A 20,795-nucleotide genomic window follows, 5' to 3' on the forward strand; every position below is an offset into this window, starting at 1 on the left:
TAAGATATATTGAATATCTGTTTCGATATAATTATCATGATTACTTTTCTTGTTAATATATTATTTGACTTACACTCTGTGCTCAATCATGGAGCACCCATTTTAACTGTGATTACAAAAAGCTGCAGAAATGTATTTTATTTGCCCACACACCCTACAAATAATTAGAAGGAACATTGCTGCTCACTACAGCTTGTTGCATGTTATGTGAATTCTGTAAGGATTACACTTTTGCCAAAGTTGATTATGTCAAGATGTAATTTGCCATATTGAAATATGAAATGACAGCATCAAATTTCATAGTACTGCTCCACAGTATTGCATGGAGTTACAATAGCAAGGAGAGATTTCTGCTGACAAAATCAACATTTAAATATAGTAACCTGGCTAGCAGCTGGTTTGTTCCCGGTATGTTAATATATATTAGAAGAAAGACAGATGTACCTGAGGCATTGCCCAATCACTGTGTTGTATTCTGCACTCTTTGAACACAGAACAGTATATATACACATTGTCCTGAATGTTCAAAACGCTACCAATTCCAAGATGAAGGGCGTATTGGCATTACTTGCCTTGGTGGCAGCTGTCACCAGTTTGAAGGATTTTACAGGATAAGTATTGAATCTTTATGGGAAAGCTTTATGTTTAAGCCTTATATTAAAAGAAAAGTATTTCTACAAATAATCTCTATATTAGTTTAATGTTTTAACAACATAGCCGGAACCATGAATTAATATATTCTCCATAAAGCTATTCCATCATCTGAGCATCAATCCAGCGCACTGAACACAAAAAAAAAATTATTTAACGAATAGATGATAAAGAGGCTTCCCAATCTTCCCCTCTACACATCGTATGACATGTCGTTATGCTGGTGACACACAGACAGGGTGACATTACTGTATAACTCATGCATGCTGCCCTTGGCTAGTTTGTCCTCCCATTCACATAGGGGTGCCGAGAGGGGGGGGGGAGCGGGTACAAATTACCTCGGCCCGGGCTTCCTGGGGGACCCGGCGGGGACCCGGGTCCGCCGCCGCCCCCCCTCCCTCACAGCATCCCAGCACACAGCGTGTGCTGAGCTGCAGTGGGAGACTGCTCGTGGCTGCTGAGCAGCAGCCACAGCAGTCTCCTATGCCTGTGGGAGGGAGTGATCACACTGACCGTGCCCCCCCTGGCTTTGCGTTGGGCTGAGGGGGCTCAGAGCGCCCCCCTCGCCAGCACGTGCGCTGAAAATCTTTTTTTTTCCCGAAGGGGGAGTGGCCACGCTTCCCGTGATTAGGCCACACCCCCTGTTACCCGGGCCCGCCACGGCTCTTGACGACCACTGTGTCATTAGACCCGGCACGAGAACCAACCCTAAAGAGTCTATGTACTAAGACCTTGGAAAGAGAAAAGTGGATGAAGATAAAGTACCAACCAATCAGCTCCTGCAATTTTTCAACACAGCCTATAAAGGGACAGTTAGGAGCTGATTGGTTGGTACTTTTTTGTCCACTTCATCTCTCCCCATGGTACATAGACCCCTAAATTTGCTCTTTCGTCAAAAGTAAATAAATCTGAGGAAACATGTAATGTAATGTCTGCTAGTCCTAATGCTTGGTATAATTACAGGAGGGAAAATACTTGATAAATTAAAGTGATTGTACATATTGAAAAGCAGGTATACTTTTCATGCATACGCTGTAGGGATTACTTTGTTGTAGTACAGGATTTATCTGTAATCTACACTTAAATGATATGTCACTGCAGTCACCATGCCAGAAAAAGGGAAAGGGGATGTAATTGAAGATTATTTTAAAAAGTGGAATCTGATTACTGGTTATATTATGAAACTAGAACTTTCAGAATCAGAATGTATAAGGTATAGTCTACATAAAAATGACAAAACCTGCGCTTGTAACAAATAAATATATCAAATATATTCTTAGTATAAGGTACACTTATTATAAACAATGTTGCAAAATGTACTTTATATAAAATATACTAATTTAAGAGCCACATACCCCTGAACCGAGATTCCTCCTTCTGTCGACCCCATATACTGGTCAAAACCGCCAATTCGCTGACATCGATGATATGCGATCCATCAGCGGAACATGAAAATTCAACATGTTAAAATTCCCCGACTCACCAATTCTGATCATTCTTGGATCGGGATTGGGTAATCAAGATTTTTCAACATGTTGAATATCCCGGTTCCACAGCCCCAACGTCAGCAGAACAGGATATTGTGGCAATCTATCACAGATGTAAAGGATGATATTATGTCCTCAGAAGTCCTTTCATGAATCGCAGTAATTTCGATGGACAAATGCAAAGCGTTTTTCAATTCAAATATACTAAGCACCAGACTAATGGAACCTTTTTAGGAAAACAATGCTTCACTTCCACAAATCCCTCCGGATATCCCGATTTAAGGCATCTAGTCAGCTGTACAGACGAATAATAGTTCTGATGTTCAGTGGTTAGCTGGTTAATATACAGTAGGTGTTGTAGTATTCAACTTCCAACTGCATAAAATTCCATCTGCGTCTTTTGCATAGAGCTGCTCTTACTATGAACTGGTCATTTATTGTACAATTATCCCTAATGCTTCTACAGACAACAGGTCCTGCGAATTCTCCCAACTAATGAGGAGCAGGTGAACTTGGTGCGAGACCTGGAAAACTTTGAGAATCTGCAGGTAAGATGACACAGGGTGCAATACATTTATCCAGTTATCTTTCTCATATAGCTTTAATTTTAGCTCTATAATTGTAAATTTGCTGAGAAAAAAATATGAATTTGTAGAACATGAAAAAAACACTATGAAGATTATCGCAAATATGTACTGTAGAATTTTTTATTTTTTTTCAGAAGAAATTATGAAATGTTGGTTTCACATATGTTGTTGTTATTTCTTCAGAATTAGTTGACTTATAATTTGTTTTATGTTTTAAAGCTCGATTTCTGGCAGAAACCTTCAAAACCAGGTAGATTCATTGACATCCGTGTGCCATTCTTCACTCTTCAGGATGTAAAACTCTATCTGGAGTTCAACAACATCCAGTACAGCGTCATGATTCATGACTTGCAGGTGAATTACACTTTCCAGCATGAATAAGGCAATAGCTCTGTTTTAAAAAATTTTAGTGTTAGGGGAATGGAATTTACTAATATAGAATATCGGGGCCGGTTCTAGGCTAAGGGAAAAAATTCTCTTTGGCTCGGCCCCCCACCCGACAACAAATAAAAACCTATACAAACCCATGCAAAAATTAAAGCTGGCGTTCTTCTGCGAGCGCTAAGGCACGTGCACTCCCAAAAAGGGGGTGTGGCTTTGTGAAAAGTCCTCTATTCATCGCAGTAGGGGGCATGCCCACCCAACAAAAAGTTGATGCACTGCTGTTCCATCCTCTTCCATAGCTGCTCCCAAAATGCCATGTGTGACTACGTCATGCACCACCGGTATTCTGGGAGACTAAAGGTGCCCACACACATAGCAATTTTTCATGCAATTTGGCCGATTTTGACAAATCATGACCACGAATCGGGTAATAAAAGTACAAATCGTGGGTTTATACTCACGAGCACGATGCCGATGCGCGTCCCCGCTCGTCGTTCCTTGCATCCTCTGGTCTGCCCTGCTGTAGGGCAGATTAGCCAACCTGGAACACGATGGAAGCCGATCGTGTGCGTTTTTTTCCCTCACGACAAATCGTACGATTCATCGCACAACGCGGAATTTGATAAACAGCTTCCTGTGCACGCCCCATCGCCATCTTGTGCAGCATCGTGTATGGAGGATGATAGACGCACTTTGGGAGCCTGCACACTGAAGTCTTGTTTTGTTGGAATTTGGTGAGTGTTGGTACAGTTTAAATGCAACCACACTGACCACCAATATGTGCTCCCCTACTACCCACCAATGTGTGCCCCCAGATAATAAATGCATGACCCAGCTACCACACGCCGTATTGAGGCGGGCGGTGGCTGGGTCATGCATTAAGCTCCCACTGCCCACCAATGTGTGCCCCCAGGTAATAAATGCATGACCCAGCTACCGCACGCAGTATTGAGGTGGGCGGTGGCTGGGTCATGCATTAAGCTCCCACTGCCCACCAATGTGTGCCCCCAGGTAATAAATGCATGACCCAGCCACCACCTGCCGTATTGAGGTGGGCGGTGGCTAGGTCATGCATTAAGCTCCCACTGCCCACCAATGTGTGCCCCCTACCTAACCACTAACTTGCAACCAAATTAATAGACAAAAATATTTAATCAAGATAAACAAATACATTCCAGGAAGATTATTCATATTGAAATAACATAAAATATTAATAATAAACATGTTTAAAAATCAATTCAATACAGATAAGATACAAATATATTTTAAGTAATATAACAAAAAAATAAATAAAGAAACACGTATTTAACAAAATAATCACCATACATTACATTTAAAAACACAAATTATTTAAAGCTGGGGTTTTCTACCTTTCGGTCTCCAGCTGTTGTGGAACTACAGAACCCAGGATGCCCTGCTACCCACCCTTGGGAAATAACAGCATGTTAAAACTCTTTTTAGGGCATCCTGGGATCTGTAGTTCTACAACAGCAACAGGCCCAAAGGTGGAAGACCCATGCTGTCAAACAAAGAAAAACATTATATTACCAAGAAATGAACAGATGACATTCCTGTAAAAGAAAACACGATCACAATACCATAACAATCCTTTAAAAACCTGTAAAAAATAAAATATTAAAACATTGAAAATATTAACTATAACATTACATTTTTAAAACCTGTAAAAAAGAAAATATAAAAAAATTAAAAATGTTAACTATAACAACATTAAAGTTTTAAAACCTGTAAAAAAGAAAATATTAAAACATTAAAAATGTCAACTATAACAACATAAAAATTTTAAAACCTGTAAAAAAGAAAATATTAAAACATTAAAAATGTTAACTATAACATAAAAATTTTAAAACCTGTAAAAAAGAAAATATTAAAACATTAAAAATGTTAACTATAACAACATTAAATTTAACAAAACTATATACACAAATATTTAAAAGTCCTTTTTTTTCCTCTTCATAGAAAATGTCCATCGATAGTGAACGTGAATTCGTTACAGGATTCATTGAAATCCTGCACTCGAAAGAGTGTCTGTGGAAGATCAGTTCTTGGAAGTACCACAACAAGTTGCACAAGTTGGCCGCACTAGAGGTACTTTTGGAGTATACAAAAAACTACATTTCTGATGCAGACCTGAAAACTGTATGGCAAAAGATTCAAAATCTCAGGACAGTGTACATCAAAGAAAAAAAGAAGGTGGATGACTCAAAAAAATCAGGAGCGGGCGTAGATGAAATATATATTCCTGCGCTCTGGTACTACCATATACTGTCATTCATCAGTGATCAAGAGCCTCAAAGGGAATCTATCGTCTTGATGGCTGAGCGTGAGGGAGAAGAGGAGGTTGCAGAAGTCTTGGTAAGTAGTGACACAGTTTAAACCAAAATCCTTAATGTTTTTGTTGTTAAATACCAAATGTCCAATTTAGTCAGTAGTTCACAGACAGTCCTCCTGCCATGGCACAGCACCTGGTCCGTTAAAATAGGCCATGTACTCCTCCCTCACTTCTTTGGCACGTGCGGTGGATGTTGTTGTAATTGGTGGTGCAGACACAGATGTCAAATGTTCAATGTCCTCCAGAGGTCCTACATCTTCTGGTCTATCTGGGACTGGTCCTCGTTGGGTAGATTTTCTTTGCAGAAAGTTGTGCAGCACACAGCACACCATCACGACCCAGTCTATCTTCTCCACACGTAGATTGATGGTGGTGTGGAAAATGCGGAAGCGGTTGCTCATTATTCCAAATGCATTTTCCACAATTCGTCGTGCCCGGGATAGATGGTGGTTGTATATCCTCTTCTCTCTGGTCAGGCCCCTCTGTGCAAATGACTTCATTACATGTTCATGTAATGCAAAAGCCTCGTCTGCGACGAAAATGTAATTTAGGCTGTGCTTTGTCTGGTCCAGTGAGGGCAAGTTGAGGGTTTTGTTGGCGAGTCTCTGGTAGAAAGCCGTCTTTTGGAAGGACCCACCATCCGAAGCATGGCCATTCTTGCCGACATCCACAAACAGAAAATCGTAGTTGGCATTCACCACTGCCATGAGAACGACGCTGAAGAACCCTTTGTAGTTGTAGTAATATGATCCGGTGTTGGCAGGTGGGTTGATGTGAATGTGTTTCCCATCGATGGCTCCTCCGCAGTTAGGGAAATTCCAACGTTTTTCAAAATCTTCCGCGATGCTGGTCCACTCCTCCACAGTGTTAGAAAACTGTAAAAATAGTAAAAAAAGGGGTTAAAACATGACTATAATATTTTATTTTTCTCTTTTTCCTATATAGACTCCCACCAAGACCCTGATTTAGCATCCATACCAGATCTCAGTCTGCTTGGTGGTGACAGTGAGCCGGAGAATACCACACAAGTGGAAACTCCACTTCCACCTGGACCCTCATCTTCTTCTCAACAACCGCAAAAAAAAAAAAAACAGGGGAGAAAGGAGAACCTTACTGAACGTGAGGACAATTTTTTCCAAAATGCATAACGACTGCTGCAGAAATCCCCTAATGCAATAGATGATTTCACAGCTCATGTGAACATCACATTGATAAATATGGATACAGATATCCAAAGAAATTTTCTCAGGTTAAACTATGACCCGTCGAGTCGCTGTATGAGCAAAAATATCTCCAATTCTACATACATAGCAGACCCAATGCTATTTTCCCCTGCCCCAAATAGGTTTGTCCACCCCCCCCTGCCCAGTTAGATATTACTCCCCCACCAAGCACACCAAGCACCAGCACCACCTTGTATAATTCTCTGCTGGATGCAGCGGATGAGTCGCCCCAATATACAAAGATGTACATTTTTTCTTGCTTTTAATATCACCAAATTATATGAATTCTAATCGGTGCTTGCTGCATGGGATAGGGTGGTGATGACGCCATTTGGACAAGGTCATTATGCACATGGCACAAGTACACATTGCTGGAAGCCGGGGCCACAATGTATACTTGTGCCATGTGTGTATTGGCTTGTTCAAACTGGCGTCTGATCCACCCTATCACATACAGCCAGCTACCTATTGGGATTCATAAAATTTGGTGATATTTAATTTTGTTGTTTTTTTTTCTTGCTTTTAAAATCACCAAATTTAATGAATTATAATAGGTGCTTGCTGCATGGGATAGGGTGGTGATGAGGCCATTTGGACAAGGTCACTACGCACATGGCACAAGTACACATTGCTGGAAGCCGGGGCCACAATGTGTACTTGTGCCATACGTGTATTGGCCTGTTCAAACTGGCGTCTGACCCATCCTATCACATACAGCCGGCTACCTATTGGGATTCATAAAATTTGGTGATAATGTTCTTTTGTAAAATTGTTATAAAAAAAGGATATTGCACACAGTTTAGTGCACACTTTCAGTTGTCTGCAGGTCAGTGCACATTGTACTAAATGAAGGCTATTTTTTGCTTTATGTTGAGTAAAAAAATAATTTTCTTTACACAAGAAACCAATGTGTGGTGTGTTTTTTTTTACTTACCTTGCAATACTGGTACTGTAGCAGTTTAATGATGGCTTTGCAGGTCTCCGGAATGATGACGCCAGTGGCGGAACTCCTGGGGACAATGGAGTCATTTGCCGCCGGGCGTCAGCCCTGAAGGGGGCACCTGGCTGCATTGTCCCCGGGAGCTGCATGGAGAAGGAGCGCCGCTGATCGGCGCTCCACCTCCATTGGCGTAACTACGGAGGGTGCAAGGGGTGCGGTCGCACCCCTGCACCCTCCATTTGCCGGGCGCCCGCTGAGTGTGTTACCAGCGGGCGCCCGGCTCCTATCCTCCTGGCGGTAGCCGGAGGACGGAGCTCCCTCCATCTTCCGGGTCCCGCAGTGTACTATGGGAGTGACGTCATAACGTCACTCCCATAGTGCTGAGGAGCGGACGCCGGGGACGGAGCTCAGGAGTGAGCTCCGTCTTCCGGGTCCCGCAGTGCACTATGGGAGTGACGTAATAACGTCACTCCCATAGTACCGAGGAGCAGACACCGAGGATGGACGGCAGCAGTACTGGAGCGGGGATAAAGGTAAGTGTTTGTTTGTTTGTTTTTTGTGTGTGTGTGTGTGCGCGCGGTGGGGGCCATCACTACTGGGGGCAACTACAGGGGCCTACTACTGGGGGCAACTACAGGGGCCTACTACTGGGGGTAACTACAGGGGACTCACTACTGGGGGTAACTACAGGGGACTCACTACTGGGGGCAACTACAGGGGCCTCACTGCAGGGGACTCACTACTGGGGGCAACTACAGGGGCTCACTACTGGGGGCAACTACAGGGTGCTCACTACTGGGGCAACTACAGGGGCCTCACTACTGGGGACAACTACAGGGGCCTCACTACTGGGGACAACTACAGGGGCCTCACTACTGGGGGTAACTACAGGGGCCCCACTACTGGGGGTAACTACAGGGGCCTCACTACTGGGGGTAACTACAGGGGCCTCACTACTGAGGGCAACTACAGGGGCCTCACTACTGGGGGCAACTACAGGGGCCTCACTACTGGGGGCAACTACAGGGGCCTACTTCTGGGGGCAACTACTGGGGCCTACTACTGGGGGCAACTACTGGGGGCAACTACAGGGGACTCACTACTGGGGGCAACTACAGGGGCTCACTATTGGGGGCAACTACAGGGGCCTACTACTGGGGGCAACTACAGGGGCTCACTACTGGGGGCAACTACAGGGGCCTCACTACTGGGGGTAACTACAGGGGCCTCACTGCAGGGGACTCACTACTGGGGACAACTACAGGGGCTCACTACTGGGGGCAACTACAGGGTGCTCACTACTGGGGCAATTACAGGGGCCTCACTACTGGGGGCAACTACAGGGGCCTCACTACTGGGGGTAACTACAGTGGCCTCACTACTGGGGGTAACTACAGGGGCCTCACTGCAGGGGACTCACTACTGGGGGCAACTACAGGGTGCTCACTACTGGGGCAACTACAGGGGCCTCACTACTGGGGACAACTACAGGGGCCTCACTACTGGGGGTAACTACAGGGGCCCCACTACTGGGGGTAACTACAGGGGCCTCACTACTGGGGGTAACTACAGGGGCCACACTACTGGGGGCAACTACAGGGGCCTCACTACTGGGGGCAACTACAGGGGCCTACTTCTGGGGGCAACTACTGGGGCCTACTACTGGGGGCAACTACTGGGGGCAACTACAGGGGCCTCACTACTGGGGACAACTACAGGGGCCTCACTACTGGGGGTAACTACAGGGGCCCCACTACTGGGGGTAACTACAGGGGCCTCACTACTGGGGGTAACTACAGGGGCCTCACTACTGAGGGCAACTACAGGGGCCTCACTACTGGGGGCAACTACAGGGGCCTCACTACTGGGGGCAACTACAGGGGCCTACTTCTGGGGGCAACTACTGGGGCCTACTACTGGGGGCAACTACTGGGGGCAACTACAGGGGACTCACTACTGGGGGCAACTACAGGGGCTCACTATTGGGGGCAACTACAGGGGCCTACTACTGGGGGCAACTACAGGGGCTCACTACTGGGGGCAACTACAGGGGCCTCACTACTGGGGGTAACTACAGGGGCCTCACTGCAGGGGACTCACTACTGGGGACAACTACAGGGGCTCACTACTGGGGGCAACTACAGGGTGCTCACTACTGGGGCAATTACAGGGGCCTCACTACTGGGGGCAACTACAGGGGCCTCACTACTGGGGGTAACTACAATGGCCTCACTACTGGGGGTAACTACAGGGGCCTCACTGCAGGGGACTCACTACTGGGGGCAACTACAGGGTGCTCACTACTGGGGCAACTACAGGGGCCTCACTACTGGGGACAACTACAGGGGCCTCACTACTGGGGGTAACTACAGGGGCCCCACTACTGGGGGTAACTACAGGGGCCTCACTACTGGGGGTAACTACAGGGGCCTCACTACTGGGGGCAACTACAGGGGCCTCACTACTGGGGGCAACTACAGGGGCCTACTTCTGGGGGCAACTACTGGGGCCTACTACTGGGGGCAACTACTGGGGGCAACTACAGGGGACTCACTACTTGGGGCAACTACAGGGGCTCACTATTGGGGGCAACTACAGGGGCCTACTACTGGGGGCAACTACAGGGGCTCACTACTGGGGGCAACTACAGGGACCTCACTACTGGGGGTAACTACAGGGGCCTCACTGCAGGGGACTCACTACTGGGGACAACTACAGGGGCTCACTACTGGGGGCAACTACAGGGTGCTCACTACTGTGGCAATTACAGGGGCCTCACTACTGGGGGCAACTACAGGGGCCTCACTACTTGGGGTAACTACAGTGGCCTCACTACTGGGGGTAACTACAGGGGCCTCACTACTGGGGGTAACTACAGGGTACTCACTACTGGGGGCAACTACAGGGGGCTCACTACTGGGGGCAACTACAAGGGGCCTCACTACTGGGGGCTACTACCAGGGCCTCACTACTGGGGGCAACTACAAGGGGCCTCACTACTGGGGGCAACTACCGGGGGCTCACTACTGGATGTACTGCATAGGGGGACCATTACTGGGGAGCACTACATAGGCGGACCACTACTGGGGGCATTATATAAAAGGAACTGCATAAGGGGGGCGGCGGCAGCTGGGGCTGGCATAGGTGCTGGGGGTCGTACATTTTAGTTTGGGGGGGGGGCACCAACATTTATCTTGCCTCCAGGCACCTGGGGTGAAGTTACGCCACTGGATGACGCCCAAGGACTGAGGTGAGATGAGTGTCCCAAACTTCAGGTCTTCAAATGACCTTCCCGTAGCCAGGTACCTCAGGGTAGCCACCAGTATCTCTTCAGCAGGGATTGCTCTCCGCCACCTTATGTCCTGTCTCTGGATATGGGGGGTTACCAGATGCAGCAATTCCTGGAAGGTCGCGTCATCCATGCGCAGGTAGTTCCGATAGTCATCCGGGTTGTTCTCCTTGATCTCCATCAGCAGGGACATGTGAGAGCGGGTATCCCTTTGTAGAAGCCACTCCTTTTTCCAGAATGCTCTCGTCCTTCTTTGCTGGGCCCTCTTCCTAATCTCCCGGACACCGGCTTCAACGACCAACACTCTATACCGATAGGGATGCATCGGTACAGAATTCAGGAACAGGATAGAATGCAGGTAGGTAGCACACACTTGCAGGTAGAATACACTTTGTAAAAGGCAAGCCAAATACAAAGAGCACAGTAGCAATGTACAGGATTCAGCAGGAATACACCTAGCCTCATCTAGTAGCAGAGCAGAATGTACACAGATTTTAAAGGGTGCCTGCTTTTTAAACTCCCTAGATAGCCCCTCCCATTGTTATGGCTATTTAAATTTCCCACCAATAGTCAAGAGTCTGTTTTTTTGGGTTTTTTTACCTCGCGATTTGTTATGGCCAATCTCACAATGTGTACGATCCGATAGATCGTGAGATCGTAAACAGATGTCTTTTTTCCAAAATCGTGATCACGACAACAAGGGAGCTCTCGTGAAAGTTCATGAAGAAATTGGACACGAAATCGGATCGTGAGCACACGTGTATGGGCAGAGGGATTGGGAACAAGAGCACAGTTTGCGAATATGGTGCCGCCAGAGATTGTATGTTATGCCACACAGAGCCCATTCACATTATGCCACACAGTAGTACTCCTTATACACATTATGCCACACTCTAGTAGTACCCCTTATAACACATTATGCACCCCTTACATATTATGCCACGCAGTAATGCCCCTTACACATTATGCCATGCAGAAATGTCCCTTAAACATTTTGTAACACACAGTAATGCCCTTTCTAACACATTATGCCACATATAGTAATGCCCTTTACACATTATGCCACACTAAGTAATGCCAATAACACATTATGCCACACTCAGTAATGCCCTTTACACATCAGTATGCCACACTCACTAATGCACTTTACATATTAATATACCACACTCAGTAATGCCCTTTACACACTAATATGCCACACTCAGTAATGGCCTTTACACATTAATATACGACCGTCCCCAAGGCAATAGCTATGCTTGGTCGCCCCTAGAACTGCTACTGTAGACTATTATTAATGCCGTCTAGTCGCTATGAAAAATAATAGCTTTCCAATCTAATCGTGTTGTTCCAAAGCACAAAAAGTGATTTTATGTAAACAGGTAACATGATAGAAGTTTAACAATTACAGTAAAAAAAAAAAATATATACAATAAGTACAGCCGATACATACGCACGCGCACTGGATCCACCATACAGTCATTCAGTCCTGAAGTCTGCAGTCACAAAGAAGATGACTTAATGCTGGAGTCAGAACACCGGCATATATACGGTTCAGGTTACATAGATAACAAAGAAGACAAGTTGGCAGGTTTTCATTGGTTCCGGCTTCAGGTCAGTCTGGTACAATACAGGTCATTGGTCAGTTCATAAGATGTCATCAGAGGTATGGGTCAGTTCTCCAACAGCTACATTGTGTCATTTTCCCGCCGAAGAACTAGTTCAAACTGGCTAAAACACTACATACAGAGAATTACATTCTAATCAATAACTCCCTATTATCCATAACTAGCGTACGCATGGTGCGATCTCTTTGCTGATAGTAACGGATGTCTGCAAATAAATAGGGATTTAGTATGGTACCAAACATGACATGTCTACTGTATCCTGAACCTTAGATCTTTTTTAAATACCTTACATCGTAATTATTAGCTAACAATACCTTTAATAACTCTGGTTATTAACTATAATGTGTAGGAACCATTTTATAAGTGCGTGTGTGTGGGTGCGTATATGTGTGTGCGTTCGCATGTAATTGTGTTAAATTCGCACCAGCATTCAGTAGCGTGCCAGTCACATGCTATTAGACAAGGGACGATAGTGTCGACAGATAATAATTGTTAAAATGATCCCATCCAATCATCTGACATTGACACTATATAAAGAATTTTAAAACTAGAAACTACTGGTTTGTCCATTTTTATTATTTTGTAAATCGATTTTTAATTTTACATGTAGGGAAAATTCTTTCCATTTTGCCATAAACTTCCATGAGAGATATCATGTAGTGTGACTCCGGCAGTGGTGTGCTCAATGGGCCTGATTCAGAGCCGGACGCTCTGACCAGAGCACTCGCTCTGAATCAGGGCCCTCCTCCATTAAAATGGAGCGTCCTCCTGGACGCTCATATAGCTGTGGGTGACCACCCACAGCATATACGAGCGTCCAAAAAGATGGTCGCGATGGTCTTGACCATCGCGAATATCGGACTTGCGACGGAGACCCTGCGGTAGGTCTCCCTGCCACAAGCCCTGGAGTGATTTTGGCTCTATCAGAGCCAAAATCACTCCCACTGGCATCACTAGTGATGTCAGTGGGGCCGGCTTCAGACGGTAGGCGTTCCCATGGGAACGCCTCCGTCTGGCAGGCACGCCCCCGGCACGCCCACCAAAGGGGTCGTGCTGTCAGTCACCATCGACAGCACGCCCCCTTTGGTGCGAGACCCGGAGTGACAGCTTGGCTGTCGCAGTCCGGGTCTCGCGCATGCGCACGACGGAGCTCCCTCCGTTGTGCGCATGCGCAGTGGGGAACATCGACCCACTTGCGAGCGTACTGCCGCTTGGGAGTGGGTCTGAATGACCCCCAATGTCCTTAACGACATTGAGCACCCACACTGAACGATATATATTGTTTAGTGACGTCACCCTCCCTCATCCCCGTACTTGCAGAACCTGACTATATCATCAGGTTGCTTTGCAAAAACGGGTGATAATATATGTCGTACATGACCAGCGGGAGCAGGCATCGCTGGTCATTGATGACATATCCACTGGCCGATATAATGAACGATTGAACGATAACGATAAAATATCGGTTAGTGGATACTCGGCTTTAGTGGTATCTAAAGCTGGGTACACACCTGTACAATCAGCGAACAATAGAGTAAAACTCTCCCGATCAGCCATGCAGTGTGTCCCCAGTGTGACCCCCTGTCAGCTACCTGTGAGCCACGTACACAGGGCCTGATACAGCAAGGAACGCAGTTGCTAATACGCATGCAATCGGTCTATTAATTCACACTGCGTATGCAACGCTCCGAACTGCGATTGCAGAGGGTAAGCAGACCCATGGCAGAGTGATTGATAGGAAGTTTGTTTGTTGGTGCTGAAGGGGGGGGTTGTCGGGCAAACGCAGGCGTGCCAGTGCATTGCAACACCGTTGCAGGGGCGTGGTTAAATTATCCACTTCATGGCCATACGCACATACGCAGCCTTAGGCCTTATAGCATACACCGAGGTTAACAATTCCTGAGTGAGGTCTTTCCTGCCTTAACTGTGCGTATGGGTCTGATGTTACTCGATGTTACCGATTATTTTGCTATTTTGCCCAAGTATACAGATGTGTGTAAGAGGAAGTGGGCGTCCTTATGGTAGGCTGTGATCACAATGCGATTGCAAACATTTGCATTTCACAGCTGATATTAGCAACGGCGTAGAGTGCATATTAGCAGAATAGCGATCCTTGCTAAATCAGGCCCACAATGTGCAGATATAGCACAGTGTGTACGGGCCTCTATGGGATAGGGTGGTCAGTCCGATGGATGAATATGAATATAAGTATTTTAAAAATATTGATGACCTGTGAAGGGTTTGACATTGCAGCTCGCAATCCAAAGAAAAATGTCCATTTATTTAAAAATATGTTTGGTAATTAATTTAGTTTGCATCAGTCCCAGTGCCTGATTCAGAGTTGTACGCTAATGCCACCGCAGCAGGGCTCTTTGTGTAGCGTTTGTGCGAAAATATGCAAATGTCGCAGCTACCCGGATTTCTACTGAGATGCCCACCTGGCGGCTTTGCAAATCTAAGCGACTGCGTACAAAGACATGCGGGCCTGTGTGCAGCCTTCTTTTGGGCTCCCTCATCTCTGTCAGAAACTACTGCGCATCCGCGGGTCTCCGGGAAAATGGCACCTGCGCCTTTTTCCCGGGGCATCTTTTTTGCGGATGCGCCGCCATTTTCCCAGTAATTTTTTGCTGCTCTGCAGCGCCAGTCCGGAGCTACAGACTAGCACACCTGAATCTGTGGAAAGGTAAGTAAAATTAACTATGGGTGCAGGGGCACCGCACACCTGCACCCATCATGGGGGCAGCACAGATGGTGTAATGGTCAGCGTTACTGCCTCACAGCACTGAAGTCGTGGGTTCAATTCCGACCATGGCCCTAACTGTGCAGAGTTTGTATATTCTCCCTGTGTTGCGTGGGTTTCCTCCAGGTACTCCGGTTTCCTCCCGCACTCCAAAAATATACTGGTAGGTTTATTGGCTCCCAACAAGAAATTAACCCTAGTGTGTATGTGTGTGAGCATGTGTTAGGGAATATAGGCCCTGATTCAGAGCCGGACGCTCTGACCAGAGCGCTCGCTCTGAATCAGGACCCACCTCCATAAATATGGAGCGTCCTCCTGGACGCTCGTATAGCTGTGGGTCACCACCCACAGCCTATACGAGCATGCAGGATGATGGTCGCGATGGTCTTGACCATCGCGACCATCGCCAGTGCGAGCAGAAGCCTGCGGTTGAGTTTCTCAACCGCAAGGCCAGGAGTGATTTTGGCTCTATCAGAGCCAAAATCACTCCCACTGACATCACTAGTAATGTCAGTGGGGCTGGCTTCTGATGGTAGGCGTTCCCTTGGGAACGCCTCCGTCTGGCAGGCACGCCCCCGGCACGCCCACCAAAGGGGGCGTGCTGTCAATCAACATCGACAGCACACCCCCTTTGATCAGACACAACGAGCGAAGGAAAGTCCTTCGCTTGTTGCGTCTCGCGCATGCGCACGGCGGAGCTCCCTCCGTCGTGCGCATGCGCAGTGCACACCATCGACACACTTGCGAGCGGACAGCCGCTCACGAGTGGGTCTGAATCAGGCCCATAGATTGTAAGCTCCACTGGGCCAAATATTCTCTGTAAAGTGCTGCGGAATATGTGTGCGCTATATATAAATAACTGGTAAAAATAAATAAATGATAAAGACGCCCCTGGGAGCAACTCAGACGCATGCGCTGATTACCCATAATCGCTCACCTGTGTAAACATCGGAATTACGTCCATCTCTGAATCAGACCTTCAATCTCCTATATGTGTATAAAGATAAGAGAAAAAGAACTCCTTGTATGAGGCACACCCCTGATAGTACAGAAAGGGGAGAGAAAAATACAAATAGCATGTACTCTAGATAGAAAAAAAATGGATAATATTAAAATTTTACCTTTATTAATACAACTATAAAACCTAGTGTTGACCGATAGACAATAATAAATCTGCAACCAAAGTATACTAAGACAGCATTAAACCTGCAGATTATTCTGCATAATCAATCTTTAAATGCATGTACCAAACCAGCCCATATCCTAATATTCCTGAGCCTGTATAACGGCTACAGTAGCTGGTTAAAGAGGCATGAATTGGAATCAAAATAATGACATATAATAAATCATAGAGGTATACAACCTCTTATACCTTGGCGAAGATATAACTTAAACAAATATAACAATACAATGTGGACACAACACATAATTAAAAAGCTGTACACCAAACCCACATATCACTTAGTGGCAATTCACTGGTATAGGATACTGAGAGGCGTCCCTCTATTTAGATTTAGTGGAGAATATATATATAATATCTGTATAGATGTGAAAGGTAAAGTGTGTGTATTTATGGGTCAGATTCTGCTGTTCCACGTCATATGTATATATAGAGGACGTGGAATGAGTTTCACTGGCACCCAGCACACATGGAAACAGTGCAGCCTGCTTCTACTGTTAGTGTCAATCTTGCTATGAAAAGCCTGTTGCTATCAGCAGCGCAGGAGTTCACAGCATAGACATCTAATGAGAGAGCAGGGAAAGAAGATATTAGGACAGTACCTGTCAGAAATTTCTCCAAAGGGGTATGCGGTGAAGGGATCCTCAGTGCGCACTGGGATCCCCCAGCTGGAAGACCGACGCGCATTTCGCCGGGAGCGGGCTTTTTCAAGGAAGCTGTCATAGTACAGAAGGAAAGCCGGGTATTGTAGTCCCGGAGGCTGCATGATTGTCTTGTTTTACTTGACGGACAATAGATAACAGCCAATCAGAGTTACACCAGGCTAGAGGGCGGGATTAAGTATCGTCGTAGTGTTGAAGTGAAAGTAAAATAGAGTCAGTTCACATCCCATTGTGAACTGTACAGTTACATCGTCTTTTACATCTATCCAGATAGAAAAATAATAAAGGACATCCTGTTATGTTTGTGGGCAGATAGATTATTCTGTGGGACATAAAAGCCAAAATTTGCAATATGTCCTTAACAAAAAGTATATATGTGATGAATATTTAATGCACAGGGACTGGTTAATTGAATATCAGAGCCAGAATGGCTGTGCCATACACAAAAAAGTGCTTTATTAATCACGGCCACCAATCCTACATTAGAAAGACATGACTCCACCATAAGGCTATGGTCTATTAGGAAGTGCCATAGATTCTAACAATCATCACAATACAACAACAGGTAAGTACGTTACTGAATAAATAGTATCACATATAGAACAAGAGAGACATATTCTATCAGAGACGGATGGATACACTACTAATGTATATTTATCTTTATATAATCTTTTTCTCTTATCTTTATATACCATTATACTTACTCCTGGGAGCACCCCCTGTCTCTTTTGCTATGCCTATTTTTAATGAATTATATGTGAAGAAATACTCCTGTGCAACTGTACTTTCCCCTTTTCCTCTTTTTCCCTATCTATATGGCATTGATTTATCCTGGTTTATCCAGGTTTCTTGCGGTTAGCACGGAGTTCACTATCATAATGAAATACTGATTATCCAATATAGTTATCAATAGGGTCTTCTTTTTCTTCTCTTCTTTTTTCCTTTTTCGTATTTCTTTTTTCTTCTTTTTTCTCCATCAAATGGCAAGTTTCAATTTGAGGAGTGAACTTATCAGTAAACGTCATACACTAGAAGAACTAGAGAACATTTTTCCAGAAAAAATCCAAGACATTTCTCCTAATGTCAATTGGGAAGAGGATTTTAATTCTCTAAAACAGATCTTACAAAAAAGGACTAGAACCCACTGGGATGTTACAACAATAGAAAGCTATCTTAAACAAAAATTTTCCCCTAGAGGTCTCAGACCTAAAATCTTCCCTGCCTTTCAGCTAGCCACACCCACTTTACAAGGAGAATGGGAAACATGTCTCCTTAAATGTTCCCAGGATTTGATGACAATATTAGTAAAGCACGATCTACTCATCCTGGAGGAATGTGATAAGGAGATTAAGCTATTAAGCAAAAAACTAGAACTATGGGAGAAAGATCTGAGTTTTCAAAAATGCTTTGAGAAGGCCAAATTAGACCTAAATGAATATGAAAAGGGGATCATTGAAAGGAAAAAACAGAAGTTCGCTAGAGATAAACGAGACTTTATGAATGGACTGATTTTCAAATGGAATAGGAAAACCAAAAGGGATTACATTAAGCCATACAATCCCCAATACACTTCATCTGAAGCGGAATCATCCGGTACTGAGGATATTTTGGACACCAACACTACCATCTCTAGATCCTCCCCCGGTGTAACTACTTTTTTAGAGAATCCCCAGGGACCCAGATCAAGGTTAAAAACGTCAAGAGGAAACAGACAAGGAGGGGCCAGAAGAGAAAGAGAGGACAGAATATGGGATACACCAATGCCACAACGACAGTCTCAACGGATCAACAGACGACGTTGATGGAAAATGATAAATTACTTATTATGAATCTGTCAAATAAAATATTAAGTAACCAACATATATCTGTCCTTCAGAGGGGGCTATCCTTTTCACCGACTGGAAAATTTGATCGTTTCAGCTGGGAAAAGGATCTGCATCTCTTCTGTAGAAAACTCTCTCTAGCTAAGTTCTTCTCTAATAGTAAAAATGAGGACCACAATGATACACACAGGGAGGATCATATACCGCCCATAAGCAAATCCTCAGGAAATCAAAAGGTTTCGAATGAGGGAATATCTGGGTTGGAACATTGGATTATCCCTAGAGACCGTCCCCTGAAACAAGTATCTGATCCTCTCACACTTGAAACATCAGAAGAAGTAGAAGCTCTGGAAAATCTAGAGGATTTATGGGAATCCAATTACATTTCGAATTCAGCAGTATTGACAGGAACCAACAGACCAATATGTAGAAGAAAATCTTCTTTTTATCCTCAGAATACCAATTGTCCTGAAATTAAAATCTTTCAGGACTTGGTATCCAGAGACATGGATGAAATGTTTATAAAAAACACAAGGACCAAATATTCATCTAGGAACCAAAATCTGGATGTGTATGAAACTCAAGCACTGAAAGAGATTAGAACATGGCAGGACGTAGTTATCAAACCCTCAGATAAGGGGGGTAATGTGGTGATATGGCCGGTTGATATGTATCTTAAAGAGGCATACCGGCAATTGGATGACCGTGAATGTTATCAATATCTACTCTTCAATCCCACTAATAACTATGTAACCCTATATAATAGGATCATTGAACATGCCAGAACTGAGGGAATCATTACAAAACACGAGTTCGAATTTTTGAAAGTGGCCTATCCAAACCACCTGGATGACCCATTGTATCTGGTATAGGGGGGCTATCTGAACAGGATAGTACATTTGTTGATGTTCATCTCAGACAGTATGTAACAACATTGCCATCTTATGTTCAAGACACTCCAGATGTCTTGAGGAAGTTAAACGGCATCAAACTAGAAAAAGGCCAAATTTTAGCCAGCATCGATATTGAATCACTTTATACGTGCATACATCATAATAAAGGCATACAAGCTGTACAATTCTTTCTTAATATGGCTGGCACATCGGACTTCCACAAACTACTGATTGAACTACTTGATTTCATTCTGCATAGGAATTACTTTATGTTCAATAGGAACTCCTATCTTCAAGTAAGGGGAACGGCGATGGGGTCGGCGTGTGCTCCCACCTATGCAAACCTTTTTTTGGGGTGGTGGGAGCGCACGTGTGTTTTCAATGATGAAAATGAAGAACTAAACTCATCAATATCACTCTGAATCCGATATATTGATAATATTTTTGTCATATGGAACGGACCAGAAGTGAATTTTCATCAATTTATGAGAAAACTGAACACAAACGACCTTAATCTGAGATTCACATATGAGATCAGTAAAGAATCAATAACCTTTCTGGATCTTAAATTATCTGTTGATAATCAAGGTAATCTAGTGTCTGATCTCTATCGCAAACCTACCGCTACCAATAGCTTGTTACATCATAACAGCAGCCACTTCCCACCAACAATCTTTAATGTGCCAAAGGGAGAATATTTGAGACTAAGGAGGAATTGCTCCAATGATCAAATGTTTAAAAAACAGAGTGAAGAATTGGCCTTAAGATTGAAAAATAGGGGATACAGCAATAGGTCTATCAAAAAAGCACATCATTTGGTTTCCAGGATTGACAGGGATACATTAATTTTTCCCAATAACAATAAGAAGGAGGAAACTCCAGACAGAATCCGATTCATTGGCAATTTTTGCCAGGATTGGCAATCTATACGAACCATTATCCAAAAACATTGGAATATATT

At 44.7% G+C, this 20,795-nt stretch overlaps 1 protein-coding gene across 1 annotated transcript in view; it reads left to right on the top strand.

Annotated features, from left to right (window-relative positions):
- The first annotated feature begins 546 nt into the window (after window positions 1–546).
- LOC148529138 (carboxypeptidase A1-like) overlaps window positions 547–20,795 on the top strand; it is a 54,813-nt gene continuing 34,564 nt past the window's right edge. Inside the window, exons 1-3 of the mRNA XM_088468887.1 lie at window positions 547–610; window positions 2,604–2,686; window positions 2,945–3,079. Of these exons, the coding sequence (XP_088325013.1) occupies window positions 547–610; window positions 2,604–2,686; window positions 2,945–3,079 (282 nt within the window). The remainder of the gene's footprint in view (window positions 611–2,603; window positions 2,687–2,944; window positions 3,080–20,795) is intronic.

The sequence above is a fragment of the Taudactylus pleione genome, unplaced genomic scaffold (genome assembly GCF_031769625.1).
Source record: "Taudactylus pleione unplaced genomic scaffold, aTauple2 ptg000086l, whole genome shotgun sequence".
Lineage (NCBI taxonomy): Eukaryota > Metazoa > Chordata > Amphibia > Anura > Myobatrachidae > Taudactylus > Taudactylus pleione.